Source organism: Furipterus horrens, unplaced genomic scaffold, assembly GCF_987537825.1.
Source record: "Furipterus horrens unplaced genomic scaffold, mFurHor1.1.pri manual_scaffold_8, whole genome shotgun sequence".
Lineage (NCBI taxonomy): Eukaryota > Metazoa > Chordata > Mammalia > Chiroptera > Furipteridae > Furipterus > Furipterus horrens.
In genome coordinates this window covers 7,723,193-7,739,017 of record NW_028327178.1, presented here as the reverse complement: position 1 = coordinate 7,739,017, position 15,825 = coordinate 7,723,193, and the positions used below count along the sequence as shown (strand labels likewise).

Sequence of the window (15,825 nt, the reverse complement as noted above, 5' to 3'; positions counted from 1 at the left end):
TGCTGCATCATGGAGCTGAGCTGCTTCCTGAGGCAGGCACTTAGTGGGAGGAGCATCCATGTCCTTCTAGGATCTGGTGCTTGGTGCTGATGACAAATCTACACCCTTGTGCAAGTTCTGCTTCTTTTAATGAGCTCGTAGAGCCTGTAGGGGTGTCTTAGATGGGCAGGAAAAACTAGAATTGGGAGGTGGCGTGTCCCGTTGAGGTTTTTTTTAGTAGCGTTGCTTTCCTGAAATCGGTGAGCTTGTTGGGTGTTTATGAATTGTCTATGCTTAGCCCAATGTTTGGTACAGAGCCGACTCTCAGCAAATGTCTCCTGAATGAATTAAAATGGGAGTTTTCATAATTAACGACCAGAGTACTTGAGAACCAGAGCCGGTGTGTGGGGGTAGCTGCCCACTCAAACTGTCCTCATGCCTTTTCCCATCACTTTTCTTTCATTTTCTTCTCTGCACTTGGCATCCCCCACATGATGCAGCTGCAAAGCTGACTTCATTACAGAGCCCGGGCTTGTCGGGACATAGCTCTGTACATCCGTGGTAATTAAAGTATGCCGTAACCGAGAGCTTCATGTGGCTGTAAAGCAGGGGTTCCCAGCCTTGGCTGCACCTATCACCAGGGGGGTGGGCGGTGGGGGTTTAAAATTCTGATGCTGGGTTCCCTCCCCAGGGACGCCGATCCAGTTGTTTGGAGTGGGCTTGCACATTGGTTTGTTTGTTTGTTTGTTTTAAAGTTCCCCAGGAGACTTGAATGTGCACCCAAGGTAGAGAACTGATTCTTCTCAGAGGGCCCCTGATATCATTAGGGTTGAAGGCTCTCTCAAGGTCTTCTCCCAACTTGGGTCATAATTTATTTAACTTGGCCGTTCTCATGCTGCCCATGGTCCTGGGCTGAGCTCCTGCTTGTAGTCTTATTTCGTTTTCTGGTTAACTTAGATTTCTTTATACTTGGACACCCACCCCCCACCCCGCAAAAAAAAAACAACAAAAACCAAAAAACGTTGCCAAGGGATTTTGGAGAAGTGAGAAATTACAACACTCTCTCTAACGTGTATACTATTTGAGAACAGTTCCCAAGATAATTGTTGACAACTTCGAGGGCATAACTTCATGGCAATGCATGAGAGAAAGAGGAAATTCAGCCCCTAATTTTCTCGTAAACCTTGTGTGCTGACTTTAGAGGGAACTCACCCTTGAGAAACCAAAGGTTGTTTCACTGGAAATGCAAAAATGATAATGACTAGGGAGAGGCAGGGAGGCAGAGATAAATTAAAGGACTCAATTACTCATTTTACACATGCTTCCGAGTTCCATGCTCAGCTACCTCCGTCTCTCCAAAAGCCAGGTATGTTCTTTCTTCCGCTGCAACGTAAGACTTTTTGTGTTTTGAGAATGTTTGTTGATTTGAAAGAACTTTATTGTGCCTAACTTACCTTGGGGTGGTTTTATATACTTCAATGTCTACACTGCCATGATACTGTACCTTCTTTATGTTGCTTGACAGTAAGTTAATTCATTGCATTTCTGAGTCAGCCTGCAAGGACTCCATGAAGGAAACGCAGGGTGAAATGGAAGTTTCAACAGCAGATGACAGATACCTTAGCAGGGGTGGGCCCTTGCTAGCAAAGATCCCCTGAAGTATGTAGGTTGTCAAAAAAAATTTATTCTGCCTTCATATTATTCTTGTTTTAGTTTTTTCATAAAGCCTTTATTAACTAAGTATACTATAGCTAGCTAGAGGTGAAGGAAATATAAAATGTACTTTATTTTTGGTAAATATTAATTGTTCTTAAAAATTTTTTGAAGAGATCACAAAAGTAATATGAACTCACTGTACAAACTTGAAACAATATGGAAACTTATCAAAAAAGGAAACCCTCTCGCTCCACTTAATAATCCATGGCTAGAGATGCACCATTGCAGTTGGGAAACAGATGAACCCAGAGCCAAGTGCTCACGCAGTCAGCGGCTGGGGTCTAGGAGAATTAATTTATTCTGCCACTCTCTGCACAGGATTTTGAATCAATTGAAAGTATCAGAGAAACAGACACCCGTGGCTGTATTATTGTGAAGGCTGGAGCGGAGAACCTGGTTAGCCCTGAGGTCCCGGGGGTTTCCTCCGTCTTCCCCCGTCCTGGCCGCAGGTCCAGCATCTGGACAAGCGGGCCGTGGAGGGCAGGCCTGCCAAGGGAGCGAGCCTCAGGACGGGGGTGGTGGGTGGGCAGGCGCGGGCAGGTTCTGACAGCCAGCAGGAGAAGCCAGCCTGCAAGGCAGTGACCTTGCCCCCTGCGGACACGAGAGCTGAGAAGCGCTGGATGGTACGCAGCTGCTGCTGCGCTCTGGCCAAGAGAAGGCCAAGGGGAGGGCTGAGAAGCAGGCAGCAAGGGCCTTTGACCCAGAGGGTGGAAATCCCTCATTTTTTTCTTTTTCAAGAAAACACTACTGAGATATAATTGATATGCACCAAGCTTACCTACTTAATGCACACACCTTAATGCGTTTGGAGATCGGTGTGCACCCCTGAAAGCATCCCCGTGACCAATGTCATGAGCATGTCCATCACCTCCAAAAGGGTTCGTGGCCCCTACTGTCAGCCGAGGTGCCGCCCGGAACGCCCTCTGCGAACCCTGCATGCAGCTCCGACCCAGGCCCCTCTCAGCGTCTGAATTCAACGTGTTTGTGCAAATATTCCGCGTCCCCTCTTTTCTGGACCAGGGTAGGAAGAGGAAGGGAAGCAGGAAGGGTTCCCGGGACCGAAAGCAGTTCAGACCAGTGAAAAGTGCTCGTTCGGTGATTTCTTTTTTCTTTTTTTAATTTTCTTTTCCAATCGCAGTTCGCCCTCAGCATTGTTTTGTGTGAGTTCTGGTCGCTGCCGCCCCAGACCTCGCTGGAAGCCCCATGGAGTCGCTGGGCTGCGCGAGCGCGCGGCTCGGCCTTGCGCTTTTCAAAGAGCTGAGCAAAGCGAACCAGGGCAACGTCCTCTTCTCCCCGGCCAGCATCTCCACGGCCGTGGGCATGCTCCTGCTGGGGGCCCGCGGGGCCACCGCCGCCCAGCTGCGGAAGGTGGGTAGGGCGGGCAGCCGCCGCTGCTGGGGCGCAGGCTCTTTTCCGGGGTGACCCTTCTGGAATGACCTCGAAAACACGCTCCTCCTGATCCGTGGGCCAGGAAGCAAAGAAAGCGTGGGGACCAGGAGCCGTTTCAGGGCTCTCCCGTGAAGTCCTCTTCTCTCTGCAAATCCCACCACGCCTGCGGCTCCCGGGCCCTTGAGATTTCCGTGGCTGAGGGCTGGGTGTGTGGCCCTGTCCACAGCCACTAACCCCATAATTAAAGACAGAGCGTGAAGCACCATACGTTCTGGGACAAGTGGTATAATCCCCAGGAGGGTGTAAGGGCCCCATCAAAGATGAACATGTGTGTGGACAGACCAATGTAGGCTCCCCTGAAGACAGCCAGAGCTTTGCATGATTTTGCAAGGAGACAGATGTTACCTATGTGCCACTGAGGTGCCTTTAGCCAACGCCTCCTTTCCCCTGACGGGCTGTGTGTGAGGTGTCCTCTGCTCTTACCGCTGTCATGATAGTTTCTGTCCCTTCCAGGTGCTTTTCTCTGAACACCACGCAGAAAGCTCAAGACTCAACGCTGAAGAACAAGAGGTGCGGGACAGGTTGCTTTGTAGAGGTGGGCTCAGTGGGGAACTGTGTGGAAGAGGTAATGCTAATGTTTAAGCAGTGATAATCACGCCGGTGAAGTAATGTCACTAGGGTTATACAAGGATAAGAAACCCTTAGTATTAAGAGGAGACCTTAACTTTAATGCATACTAACCTCTATGGTAGATACTGGTCAAGGCTAACAGACTGAAAAGTCTCTGCATCAGAGTGGGTTTGGAGTTAAACAGATTGGGGGTTCAAATCCTACCCCAGTCAGTTATCAGCTCTGTTGCTTTGGGCAAGTTATTCATCTTCTTTGGGCTTTTGTAAAGTGTCCAGTAGAGTGTCTGGAACACACTGGGGACATGCCCAGTGGCAGTCATGGTAGTAGTAGATGATATTGTTACTGCATTGTATTTTTATTTTAAGCCCCTCACCCCTGCTCTGATGTTTTATTAAAAAAAATTAGTACAGGATTAATGACTTCCTGGAGTTTCTTCTAGCTCTAGGGTTGTAACATCCGTCACTCAAAGGACAGAGTGTGCAAACATGGAAGAGGGATGAAGTTCACAGATCGGGGTTGATATTCGGGGATGGTTAGAGCTCTCAGGAAGGACGTATCTGCCCTGACAGTAGTCATAGCTCAGTCCCAGACCCTCATAAAGCCAGGAGTCAAGTCCCCTGGCAACATGGGCTGTTCATTTCACCATCGCACGCAGCCAGGGGGTGTGGGGTCCTCCGGTGTACACGTGGAGAGTCAGGCTTCCTTCCAGGTTTGTACAGCAGAGCTGGGTCGGAGAGCGCACAGCTGTTGGAGAGCTCTCTCCCTCCCAAGTACAACCTTTGTGTGAATCAGGGAAGAAGGCACATAGATACTAGAAACTTTAAGAGAGTATGTGTGGCTCACATTTGTGGCTCACGTATTGTTTCTATGAGACAGCGGCAGTCTATAGCATATATCTGTACATGTTCCACTTTATTAAATATTACTCATTGGTTGCTGAAAGGGTGATACCAGCATCTGTTCCTCTCAGGCACATTCCATACAGTCATACACAGACAGTGGGCCTGCGATCCCACCAGCCTTACAATCCCCAGCCATCCCTTTTCATCCATCCATCTTTCCATACTGAGAAACATACACATATATTTTTCTGTATCAGTTTGTGGTCAGTGTTTTTTTTTCTCTGTTAACAAAATGAATTACATTAAGAATTTCTAATGTTAAGTCATTTTTGCCTTTATGGGGTAATCGACTTGGTCATGATTTAAAAAAAAAATACATTATTGAATTGGATTCTGTTATATTTTGTTAGGTAGTTTTTTAAAAATTTATGTTGTAGACATGATCATTCTGTAATATTGTGCCTTGTCTTGTCTTTTTCTAGTTTTGATATCAAGGTATCACTAGACTAAGGTGGGGAATGTTTCCTCTCTTTTTGTTCTCGGGAAGAGTTTGTATAAATCCAGAAACACACCTAATATTCTGTTCAGAATTTGGATGTAAAACTGCATCTACCTGGTGATTGATTGATTGTTAATCTCTATTTCTATAATTGCGACTCTTTAGATACTTCATATGAGTGGAAGCATACACTATTTTTTTTGTGTGTGTGACTAGCTTATTTTACTTACCATAATGTCTTTGAGATTCATCCATGTTGACACATGTAAGTGCATTTCCTTCTTTTTAAAGGCTGCACAATATTCCTTTGTATGTATATACCACGTTTTCTTTATTCATTCATCTGTTGATGGTCATTTGGGTTACTTTCACCACTTGGCTGTTGTGAATAATACTGCAATTAACACAGATGTGCAAATATCCCTTTAAGATGTTGTTTTGAATTCTTTTGGATATGTCCCCAGAAGTGTGATTGCTGGACCATTTGTTAATTCTATTTTAAAGCTTTGAGAAACCTCCATACTGTTTTCTGTAACAGCTGCATTATTTCCTGTTCTTTTGATAATGGCTCGCCTCACGTGTGTGAGGTGATATCTCATTGTGGTTTTGAGATTTGCATGCTTCTGATTAGTGATGTTGAGCATCTTTTCCTATGCTGTTGGCCATATCTATGTTTTGTTTGGAGCATTGTCTATTCAAGTTCTTTGTCCATTTTTTTTCATTGGGTTATTTTTGTTGTTGTTGAGTTGTAGAAGTTCCTTATATATTCTGGCTATTAACCCCTTACCAAAGTTATGATTTGCAAGTATTTTCTTTCATTATGCAGAGTGCTTTTTCACTCTGCTGACTGTATCCTTTGATGAGCAGAAGATTTTTAGTTTGATGTCATTCTGTTTGTCTATTTTTGCTTTTGTTGCTTGTGCTTTTGATGTCATACTCGAGAAATCATTACCAAATCCAGTCTCCTAAAGTTTCCCCTTTATGTTTTCTAATAGTTTTATAGCTGTAGGTCTTATTTTAGGTGTTTAACCTATTTTAAGTTTTTTTTTTTTTTTGTATATGGTGTAAGGTAAGGGTTCAATTTCATTCATTTGCATGGGGCTATTCAATTTTCCAAGCACCTTTTGTTGAATGGGTCATCTTCCTCTCATTGGCACTATTGTTGAAAATTATTTGGCCACTTAAGCAAGGGTTTATTTCTGGGCTATCCGTTATTTCTAGTGGTTCATATAGCTTTCTTTATGGCAGTACCATGTCATTTTGCTTACTAATGCTTTTTAGTATGTTTTGAAGTCAGGAAATGTGAGGCCTCCAACATTGTTCTTCATTTTCCAGGTTGTTCTGGCTGCTTGAGGTCCCTAGAGATTTCATATGAATTTTAGGATTTTCCCCTATGTCTTTAAAAAAATGCCATTGGGACTTTGATAGGGATTACATTGGGTCTATATATCACTTTGGGCAGTATAAATGTCTTAACTATATTACATCCCCCAATCATTAGTATGAGATATATTTCCATTTATTTGTATTTTTAATTTTTAAGGCAAATCTTTCACCTCCTTAGTTAAGTTTTGTATAAGTAGTTTATTCTTTTTGATAGTATAGTAAATGGGGTTATTTTCTTAATTACTTTGTGGATTAGTTATTGTTAATGTATAGAGATGTAACTGATTTTGAATGTAGATTTTGTTTTCTGTTACTTTTCTGAATTATTAGTTCTAACATATTTTTGTGGAATCTTTAAGGCTTTTTCATATAATATCATGTCATCTGTGAATAGACATAACTTTACTTCTTTTGTTTTTAATTTGCATTTCTATTATTTTATTTTCTTCTCTAGTTTTTATGAATAGGACTTCCAGTACTATGTTAAATATGTTAAATAGTAGTGATGAGAATAGACATCTTTGCCTGATCTTAGAAGAAAAGCTTTCATTTTACCATTGGGCATGATGTTTTCTGGAGGCTTTAACTACACAGCTTTTATTATGTTGAGGTTGATTTCTTCTATTTCTATTTTGTTGGGTGTTTTTATCATGAAAGGTGTTAAATTTTGTCAAACGCTTTTTCTACATCAATTGAGATAATCATGTGGATTTTGTTTTTTAATGTTAATGCATTGTATTACATTGATTAAGTTTCATATATTAAACCATACTTGAATTCCAGGTATAAATCCTACTTGGCTATGATGTATAATCCTTTTAATGTGCTGTTGAATTTGGTTTGCTAGTACTTTGTTGATGATTTTTAAATCAATATTTATTGGGGTTATTGGTACTTAGTTTTCTTCTCTTATGTCTTTGTCTGGTTTTGGTGTTATGCTGATCACATAGAATGAATTTGGCAATGATCTCTCCTCTTCAAGTCTTTGGAAGACTTTAATTATTTGGTAAAATTCTCCAATGAAGCTGTATGGTTCTGGGCTTTTCCTTATTAGAGGTTTTTGATTATGGATTCAGTCTTCTTACTAGGTATGTCTGCTCACATTTATTCATCGTTCAGTCTTGGTCAGGTGTATATTTCTAGAAAAATCTCTGTTTCTTCCAGGTTACTCATTATTCTGGCATATGTACTGGTTTATAGTAGTCCCTTACTGTCCTTTTTATTTACATGACATTTATTGCAATGTCTTCTCTTTCTCTTCTAATTTTAGTTATTGGAGATATTCTGCTTTTTTTTTCCTTAGTCTAGTTAAGGGCTTGTCAATTTTGTTGATCTTCTTTAAAAAAACTTGTTTTTGTTGATTTCTCCTCTTGTTTTTCTACTCTCTACTTTGTTTCTTCTCTAAATATAGCTCTAATTTTGGTTTAGTTGGCTCTTTTCCTAGTCCCTTGAGATGTACACTTAGGTTGTTGATTGAATTTGTTCCTTTGATTATGTTTCCTCATTTCTTTGCACGCTTGTTGTCTTCTGTTGGGACTTCGGCATTTGGAAACTCAGCTATCCAGGAAGCACCTTTTAAAATCAGGCTGACCAGAGATTTTGGAGCTGTCTTCAGCCTTTTCTGGGGATGCATTCTGTGTGTGTATGTGTGTGTGTGTAATCTAATTGAAGAGTCTGTGGTTTCTACTCAGGAGGTCTCCCTGGTGTCTGTCTACGGTACTGCAGATTCCGGAGTTATTATTTTATTTATTTATTTTTATTTGATTGATTATGCTATTACAGTTTTTCCAGTCACCTTTAAAAAAAAAAAAAAAAAAAAAACCAATGTCTGGAACAGATATTGCTAACCTTAAAGTGGATAAGAGTCATCTAAGGAATCACTTTCCTCAGGTGCTTAGTATTATGAGAAGCGAAAATCAAGCATATAAAACATTTGGCGGGCAATTAACATTTGCAACAAAAAGGGCGACCCAAGCTAGAAAAGCAAGGTCTGTGGTCCTGGGCAGAGGAGCAGGCTTCTTTGTGGAGCTGAGATCGCTTGTGACTTGCATTATCATATGATTTCTATAAAAGCCACCTGACATCAGGGGCCACATGAGACTCATGGGCCATCCTCAAGGGGGCCAAGCTGAGGGAAAGACTCAGCAGCCACGTCCTCTTGGGGCAGAATCTAGGCTTGCTTTTGCTAATATAACTCACTGAGCTTTTGTTTTGATTTTGAAGATTGAGGAGACAGAAGAGATACACCACCAATTCCAAACATTTCTGAGTGAAATAAGCAAACTCACTAATAATCATGAACTGAAAATAGCCAACAGGCTATTTGGAGAAAAGACATACCTTTTCCTTCAGGTAAGTTTTGCCGTATCCACCACTTTTGTGAGTGGTATTCGTGAGTGGCCGATGGCCCTGCAGGGACTGTGGGTAATGGAAACATGCTGCCTATGTTGACTGCCTGGCTTGGCCTGGGTCCCTTGGTGTCCCCACTGACTGCTTTTCAGACATCCAGGCCCTCTGAGAGCTCTGTTTTAATCCTAGCAGTTTAACTCTGAATTTTGCTTTAACCCTGCGGCACCTGCCTCAAAATGTGCATGGAAGTACTCAAAGTGATCTGTCCAGATCCTCAAAATCCCCGCTGGCCACGTTAGTGATCTCCATGTACTGCTAAACTTATTTAGAGATGTTGGCAGTGGATAAATTGAAATTCAACTTTTTTCTATTCCTTCCCTGTTTCTCCTGAAGAAATACTTAGATTATGTTGAGAAATATTACCATGCTTCTCTGGAACCTGTTGATTTTGTAAATGCAGTGGATGAAAGTCGAAAGAAGATTAATTCCTGGGTTGAAAGCCAAACACATGGTAGAGTATGGATGGGTCGTTCATCATAAAAACGCTTCTAGAGCGCCTGCTGTGAGTGAAGCCCCGTGCTGATGCTGCGTGGGGGGCCAGGGTGGACGAGCTTTGGGAGGGGTCAGGGTAGGGGTCTTCCAGGGTTGGAAAGGCAGGCCTGGGCATGAGGGGTGGGAGAAGGCACTGCAAATCACGGAGAGAACCGGAGAGGGGACCCTAGAAGCCAACTTCATGGAAACACTTGGAGGAGAATTATTTACACGTGGTTGTGGATCACAATATCTTTGAGGCTCCTAAAACTGGGCTCCTGTCTTGTCCGTCTTGGGTTACTATCCTTTCCTTTATATCAGAGCCTTTCTTTCTGAGTCTGGGTCCTTAAGTGGAAATTCCAGAGAGGGTTTCTTTTCTCTTTATCAAGGGAGAAACACATGGCTCTCCCATCAAGACCTACTTTTTTTACCTACAGCTGGGGCTGCCTTGGCCTCATCTCCCTCTGAGCAACACATGGGAATAACTTTCAGCCTCCTCCTCAGCAGAGAACTTGATAAAGCCCTCCCTTTGCCTTCCCCTCCCCATTCCCTACCCAGTAGTAGCCAAACACAGGGGAAACACCAGAGAGGAAAGCTAATATGCAAATATACTCGGGGGGGGGGGGTGACATCTGATACTTTAGTGTTAGAGTTTTAGATTACATTTCTCATTCCAGTTATCCAGGAAAAATAAGGGTCTATCAAAAAGTTAGTTTAAGACAGTATAATTCTTTAGAATTTGGTGTGAGCTGGGCTGAATCCGGAGACAGAAACATCAGTTCCTTTTTTCCAATAAAATAAGAATCTCTAAATCTCAGGTGGTCACTATATCAAGTGAGTAAAAATAATAGCTAACATTTACTGAGTGCTTTCCGGGAGCCAGGTCGTGGTCCACGTGCTGTTCACGCATTAGATCATCCACTCCTTTCAATAGCCCTATCGGCAGCTTTCATTCCTCTTCTACAGATGTGGAAACCGAGCGCAGAGAGCTTAAATCATTTGCCCAAGATTTCCCCGCTGATAAGACAGCGCTGGCTGCTCAGAGGCAGTCTGACCCAGAGCCTGAAACCTTTAACCTCCCTCCTCAGCCCATCCAATGGGAGATGTCGTAGGCAGTGGGCAGGGAGGGCGTCCAGCAAAGCCTATGTCGGCAGGGCCAGCTGGGGCCGACCTGGCTGAGGCATGAATGACCGGCCAAGTCCACCCACGTCCTACCTACCATGCATTTCACCGGTCATTTCCAAGATGGGCCAATTCTGTTGTGGTTGGTTGTTTGCAGAGAAATTCAACGACCTGTTTCCCGACACCACTCTGAGCAGCTCCACCAAGCTGGTGCTGGTGAACGTTGTGTATTTCAAAGGGCAATGGGACAGGGAATTTGAGAAAGGACATACCAAGGAGGAGGAATTTTGGCTGGATAAGGTATGATCCTTGATACATGTCATGCGCTTATACGTGGCATGTAAATTCTGACACTGAACTGCAGACACAGGGCGGACAGCAAATGCTGGGTTGGAGGTTCTTTTAAAAAATTTTTTTAGAAGAGTTTATTTATTTATTTTTAGAGAGAGGGGAAATGAGGGAGAAACAGAGGGAGAGAAACATCAATATGTGGTTGCGCCTCGTGGTGGCCCCAACTGGGGATGTGGCCCGCAACTCAGGCATGGGCCCTGACTGGGAACTGAACTGGTGACCTTTGGTTCTCAGCCTGGCACTCAATCCACTGAGCCACACCACCCGGGGCTCATTCGAAGGTTCAGAGTGTCAGCAAGGTTTGAGGTAGAGCCCATGATTTTGGTGAGCTCGCCGGGTCGTCTCCCGCCCCTGCTGACGTTCAGCGCTTTGCTGCCTGGTTGCAGGACACAAGTAAACCCACGCTGATGATGGCCCAGCAGGGCGCCTTTCGCTTCACTTTCCTGAAGGACCTGCAGGCCAAGATTCTGGGCATCCCATACAAAAACGATGACCTAAGCATGTTCGTGCTGCTACCCGATGCCATCGACGGTCTGGAGAAGGTAAAGCCTGCGTCCCCCCGTTCTTGCTGTCAGTTTTGAGGGCTCGCGGTTCCGAGCTGGTGCAGGGTGAGCCTGGAAAGGGGCTTCTGATTCGGAACTGGCGTCTGGCAGTGCCCCGTAGGAAATGTTTCTGACCCCGTGCAGGCTGTCTAAAGAAGAGCCACAGATAGTGTCAGGTTTATTGAGAACAGCCATCGCTATAACGTTAGGAATGAGCTCCGATGAACATTTAAGGTCAGATGGGGACTGTGAAGCTCACCCAGCATTCTGAGAAATGGCTGATTTTCTAGGCACCATTTTTCCCAGAAAAAGAAAAAAATCACATGTGCACATATCCAGCAAATTTTGCATGCTATTAAGACCTGAAATTTTTTAGGCCTTCAATTTTTGAAGAAGTTTTAGGTTCACAACAAAATTGAGAGGAAGGTACAGAGGTTTCCCTCACATCTGTCTCATACATGCATAGTCTCCCACATAATCAACATCACTTATCAGAAAAAAATGGTATTTTTTAAAAACCAAGCATGAATTTACATCAACACACAGTAATCAACCAAAGTCCATAGGACCTTTAATCTTGAACCTTTTGATTTAGTCTTACCCACTTTTCTGTTAAAATATTTAGTAGCATTATGTCCTTTGAAGCTGTTTAACTTCCTTGAACCTCAATATTTTCCCATTTATAAAGTGGGCTTCATAGTTTTAATGTGTAGTGTTATTATAATATTTGGAGACCATTTACTGTGATTGCAACTGTGTAAATATGTATTTTTATATGTAAATATGTCAATATGTATATATTATAATACAAATTATATATTTAAATATATAATTATATATTTACAAAAATATATAATTTTCTTATATATTTATATAAAAATTTATATCTATAAAAATTACATGTACTATATATACATACAAAGACTTTGGGGGAATGGTAAACTATGAACTAATATGTAGTAGAAGTTACATTTTCATCTTTAAAAGTTCGCTAAATGCTATTGACCTTTCACATATGCGCAGATGGTTTCAATAGAGGAATAAAAGACAACTGTCTGCTATAGAAAGACAACAGTCTAGTGAGATGAAATTTCTACTTTTGTTACTAAAATTAATGATTTCTAACTGGTCCAAATCTGTGTTATACTGTTTCAAAAATTTATTGATAATCGTGCCATTCCCCTACCCCCCCTTTTTTTTCCTTAATAGATTATAGATAAAATAAGTCCTGAAAATTTAGTCGAGTGGACTAGCCCAGGGCAGATGGAGGAAAAGCTGGTGGATCTGCGCCTGCCCCGGTTTGAACTGGAAGACAGTTACCACCTGGAGGCGCCGCTGGCCGCCTTGGGGTTGAGGGATGCCTTCAGTGAGCACCAGGCCGACTATTCGGGGATGTCCTCACGCTCAGGGCTGCAAGCCCAGGAGTTCCTGCACAGGTCCTTCATGGTGGTGACAGAGGAAGGTACCGAGGCCTCAGCTGCCACCGGGATGGGCTTTGCGGTCGCATCAGGGCCAGATTATGAAACCGTTCGCTGCAATCACCCTTTCCTGTTCTTGATCAGGCACAATGAGTCCAACAGCGTCCTCTTCTTCGGCAGATTTTCCTCTCCGTAGGGCAGCCATTGGCTCAGCAGGAAACCAGTGTTACTAGTACGACTATGGAAATAGCCCATTCTTGCTCGCATTCCAATAGTACCATCAAAATCGATGACTTAGCGACTGCACCGGGTGTATGTGTTTATAGTTTTCCTTCAAAGTGAAATGTCCTTTCATCTGTGTTACGTATAAAGTGAGTGAAATCAAGGTTCACTAATAACATGCTGTTGATTACTTCTGAAAGTAAATTAATGACCTGTAGTTTTATGTACTAATGAAAGAAATAGCCTTGTCAGTAAAGGCCATGGAGTTGTGATTTTGGGGGTCCCTCCAGTTCTACAATCTTGGCAGATTATAATACACAAGTAAAATAAAACAATAATTTACTCAAGTCGTGTGTTACTTCTTTCTTTTTCAGCAAATAGTGTAGCAACCTGAACATAGGAAAGAGAATTTAGAAATCCATTAGTGAAATATAAATTAAAACTCAAAAACCAGAATACAGTGAAACAATACACAAGGCAGAGAGGATGCCCATATCTTTACTCTCTGTTCTAGCAGAGCATGTTCTTCCATCATCAATTGTATAAGCATCCTGATGTTGTGAAATCAGTGTAATCATAAAATAAGATGCACTCATTGTAATCCGAGAATTTGATAAGTTTAAAAGTTTTTTTCTTTTTATAAAATAGATTCCAGAGAGAAGAGAAGGTGGGGGTGGGGAGAAAGAGAGGGAGAGAAATATCAATGTGAGAATCAGTTTTCTCCTGCATACACTCTGAATGGGGTCTGAATCTGCAACCCAGGCATGTGCCCAGACTGGGAATGGAACCCTTGATGTCTCAGTTTGTGGGATGATGCCCAACCCATGGAGACTCACAGACCAGGGTGAACTTGATGAGTTTTGATAAATGTATACACCTGTGCAAACACCACGCCACCCAACACACAACATTTTCATCATCCTCCAAGGTTCCCTTGTTCTGTTTCCTTGTCAGCCACCCCACACAGACCCAGCTCATACAACTGCTGATGTGCCTCCCATCACTACAGGGTAGATGCGCCATTTCTAAGGTTCATTCAAATGCATCCAATATTGTCCATTCTTTTTTGTGTCTATAGCTTCTTTTGCTGAGCACTGAGATAATCGATGTTGTCAGGATATCAGTAGTTCATTACTTCTAATTGAAGACAATATTCCATTATGTGGATAAACCATGTTTTGTTTATCTATCCATTGGTGGGCATTTATGTTGTTTCCAGTGTTTGGCTACTATGCATAGTGTAATGATGCACATTTGTGTGTGCAAGTCTTTGTGTGGACATATGTTTTCACTTCTCTTGGGTAGACACCTAGGAGTGAAATTGCTGGGTCCTATGATAGGTACAGTATATGTGGAAATTGATAAGAAACTGCCAAAGTGTTCTCCAACATGGCTGTACCATTTTACACTCTTATGAGCAACATAGGAGCATTTTAGTAGTTCTGCATCCTCACGGGTGGTTGGTGTGGCCGGTGTTCTGCACTGAACCCACTCTAGTAGGTGTGATGTTGTGGTTTTAATTTATGCATTTCCCTTATGACTGATGCTGTTGAGAATCTTTTCATGTGCACATTGGCCATATGCATATCTTTTATTTGTGAAATGTCTACTCAGTATGTTTGTCCATTTTTATTAAATTGTTTTCTTATTATTGACTTGTAATTGTTTTGAGATATTCTGAATAAAAGTTCTATGTCATCTATATGAACTTAATTTTGGTGTCATTAAGCACTTTTAAATTTGAATGGAGTCTAATTTTTTTCTTTTATGGTTGCTGTTTCTCTTTTCTGTCTTATTTAGGAAATTTTTGCTCATCTCAAGTTTGCTAAGACTTTCTTCTGTGTTTTCTTCTAGAACATTTATAGCATTGGCTTCTTTATTTACACTTATGACTAATTTTTAATAAATTATTATTAGGTATGGCTTGGGGCTCATTGTTTTTTCATGTGGTCATTCAGTTGTTCCAGCATCACTTGTTGAAAAGACTGTCCTTACCTCGATAAATTAATTACCCTGGAGACTTTGTGACAGATGTATGTGTGGGTCTGTTTCTGGATCTTCTGTTCCTCTACTGATCTATATGTCTATCATATGTCAATATCTCCCCATCCCTGAATATAGTCCATCCTGGGATTTGATTTTTCTAATAATATAACCACTCAGGCTTTCAAATGACTAGTGTTGGCATGGTATGTCTGTTTCTATCCTTTCATTTTAACCTAAACGCGTTCTTATACTCAAAGTGAGTTTTTATTTTTATTATTTCTTTAAAATATGCTTTATTAATTATGATGTTACAATTGTCCCAATTTCTTTTCCCTTTGTTCCCCTCCACCCAGTGACCCCCCTTCCCTCCAGCTGTCTACCCCCTTAGTTCATGCCCATTGGTTGTGCATATAGTTCTTCTCAACATCTTCCTGTCTACTTCACTCCCTCCTACTATGCTTCTTAATTCCTGTACCATCTCCCTCCCTTTCCCTCCTTCCCCCTCCCTGCTGACCTCCCCCCGATATGTTCCCCATACCTATAATTCTTTTCCCACTCTCATTGCCTACTTAGTTTGCCTTTGTTTCAGTTCCCTAGCTTCTGTTGTTGGTTGCTGTGATACAGTTTTCATTTTAATGTTCATAGTTTTGATCCTCTTTCTCCTAAACAAGTCCCTTTAACATCTCATATAACAGTGGTTTGGACCTGATTAACTCCTTCAGTTTTACTTTGTCCTGGAAGCACTTTCTCTGCCCTTCTATTCTGAATGACAGCTTCACTGGATAGAGCAATCGTGGTTATAGGTTTTTTGCATTTCATTCCTTTTGAATATTTCTTGCTAATCCCTTCTTGTCTGCAGAGTT

General features: G+C 42.1%; 1 protein-coding gene across 1 annotated transcript; it reads left to right on the top strand.

Annotated features, from left to right (window-relative positions):
- Positions 1-1,167: 1,167 nt before the first annotated feature.
- Positions 1,168-13,323, top strand: SERPINB13 (serpin family B member 13). Its single transcript, XM_090285406.1, has 8 exons — positions 1,168-1,345; positions 2,834-3,063; positions 3,598-3,654; positions 8,665-8,793; positions 9,184-9,301; positions 10,601-10,743; positions 11,181-11,336; positions 12,546-13,323. The coding sequence occupies exons 2-8, from the start codon at positions 2,899-2,901 to the stop codon at positions 12,948-12,950; spliced, it is 1,173 nt and encodes a 390-aa protein (XP_090141532.1). The 5' UTR covers positions 1,168-1,345; positions 2,834-2,898; the 3' UTR covers positions 12,951-13,323.
- Positions 13,324-15,825: the final 2,502 nt, after the last annotated feature.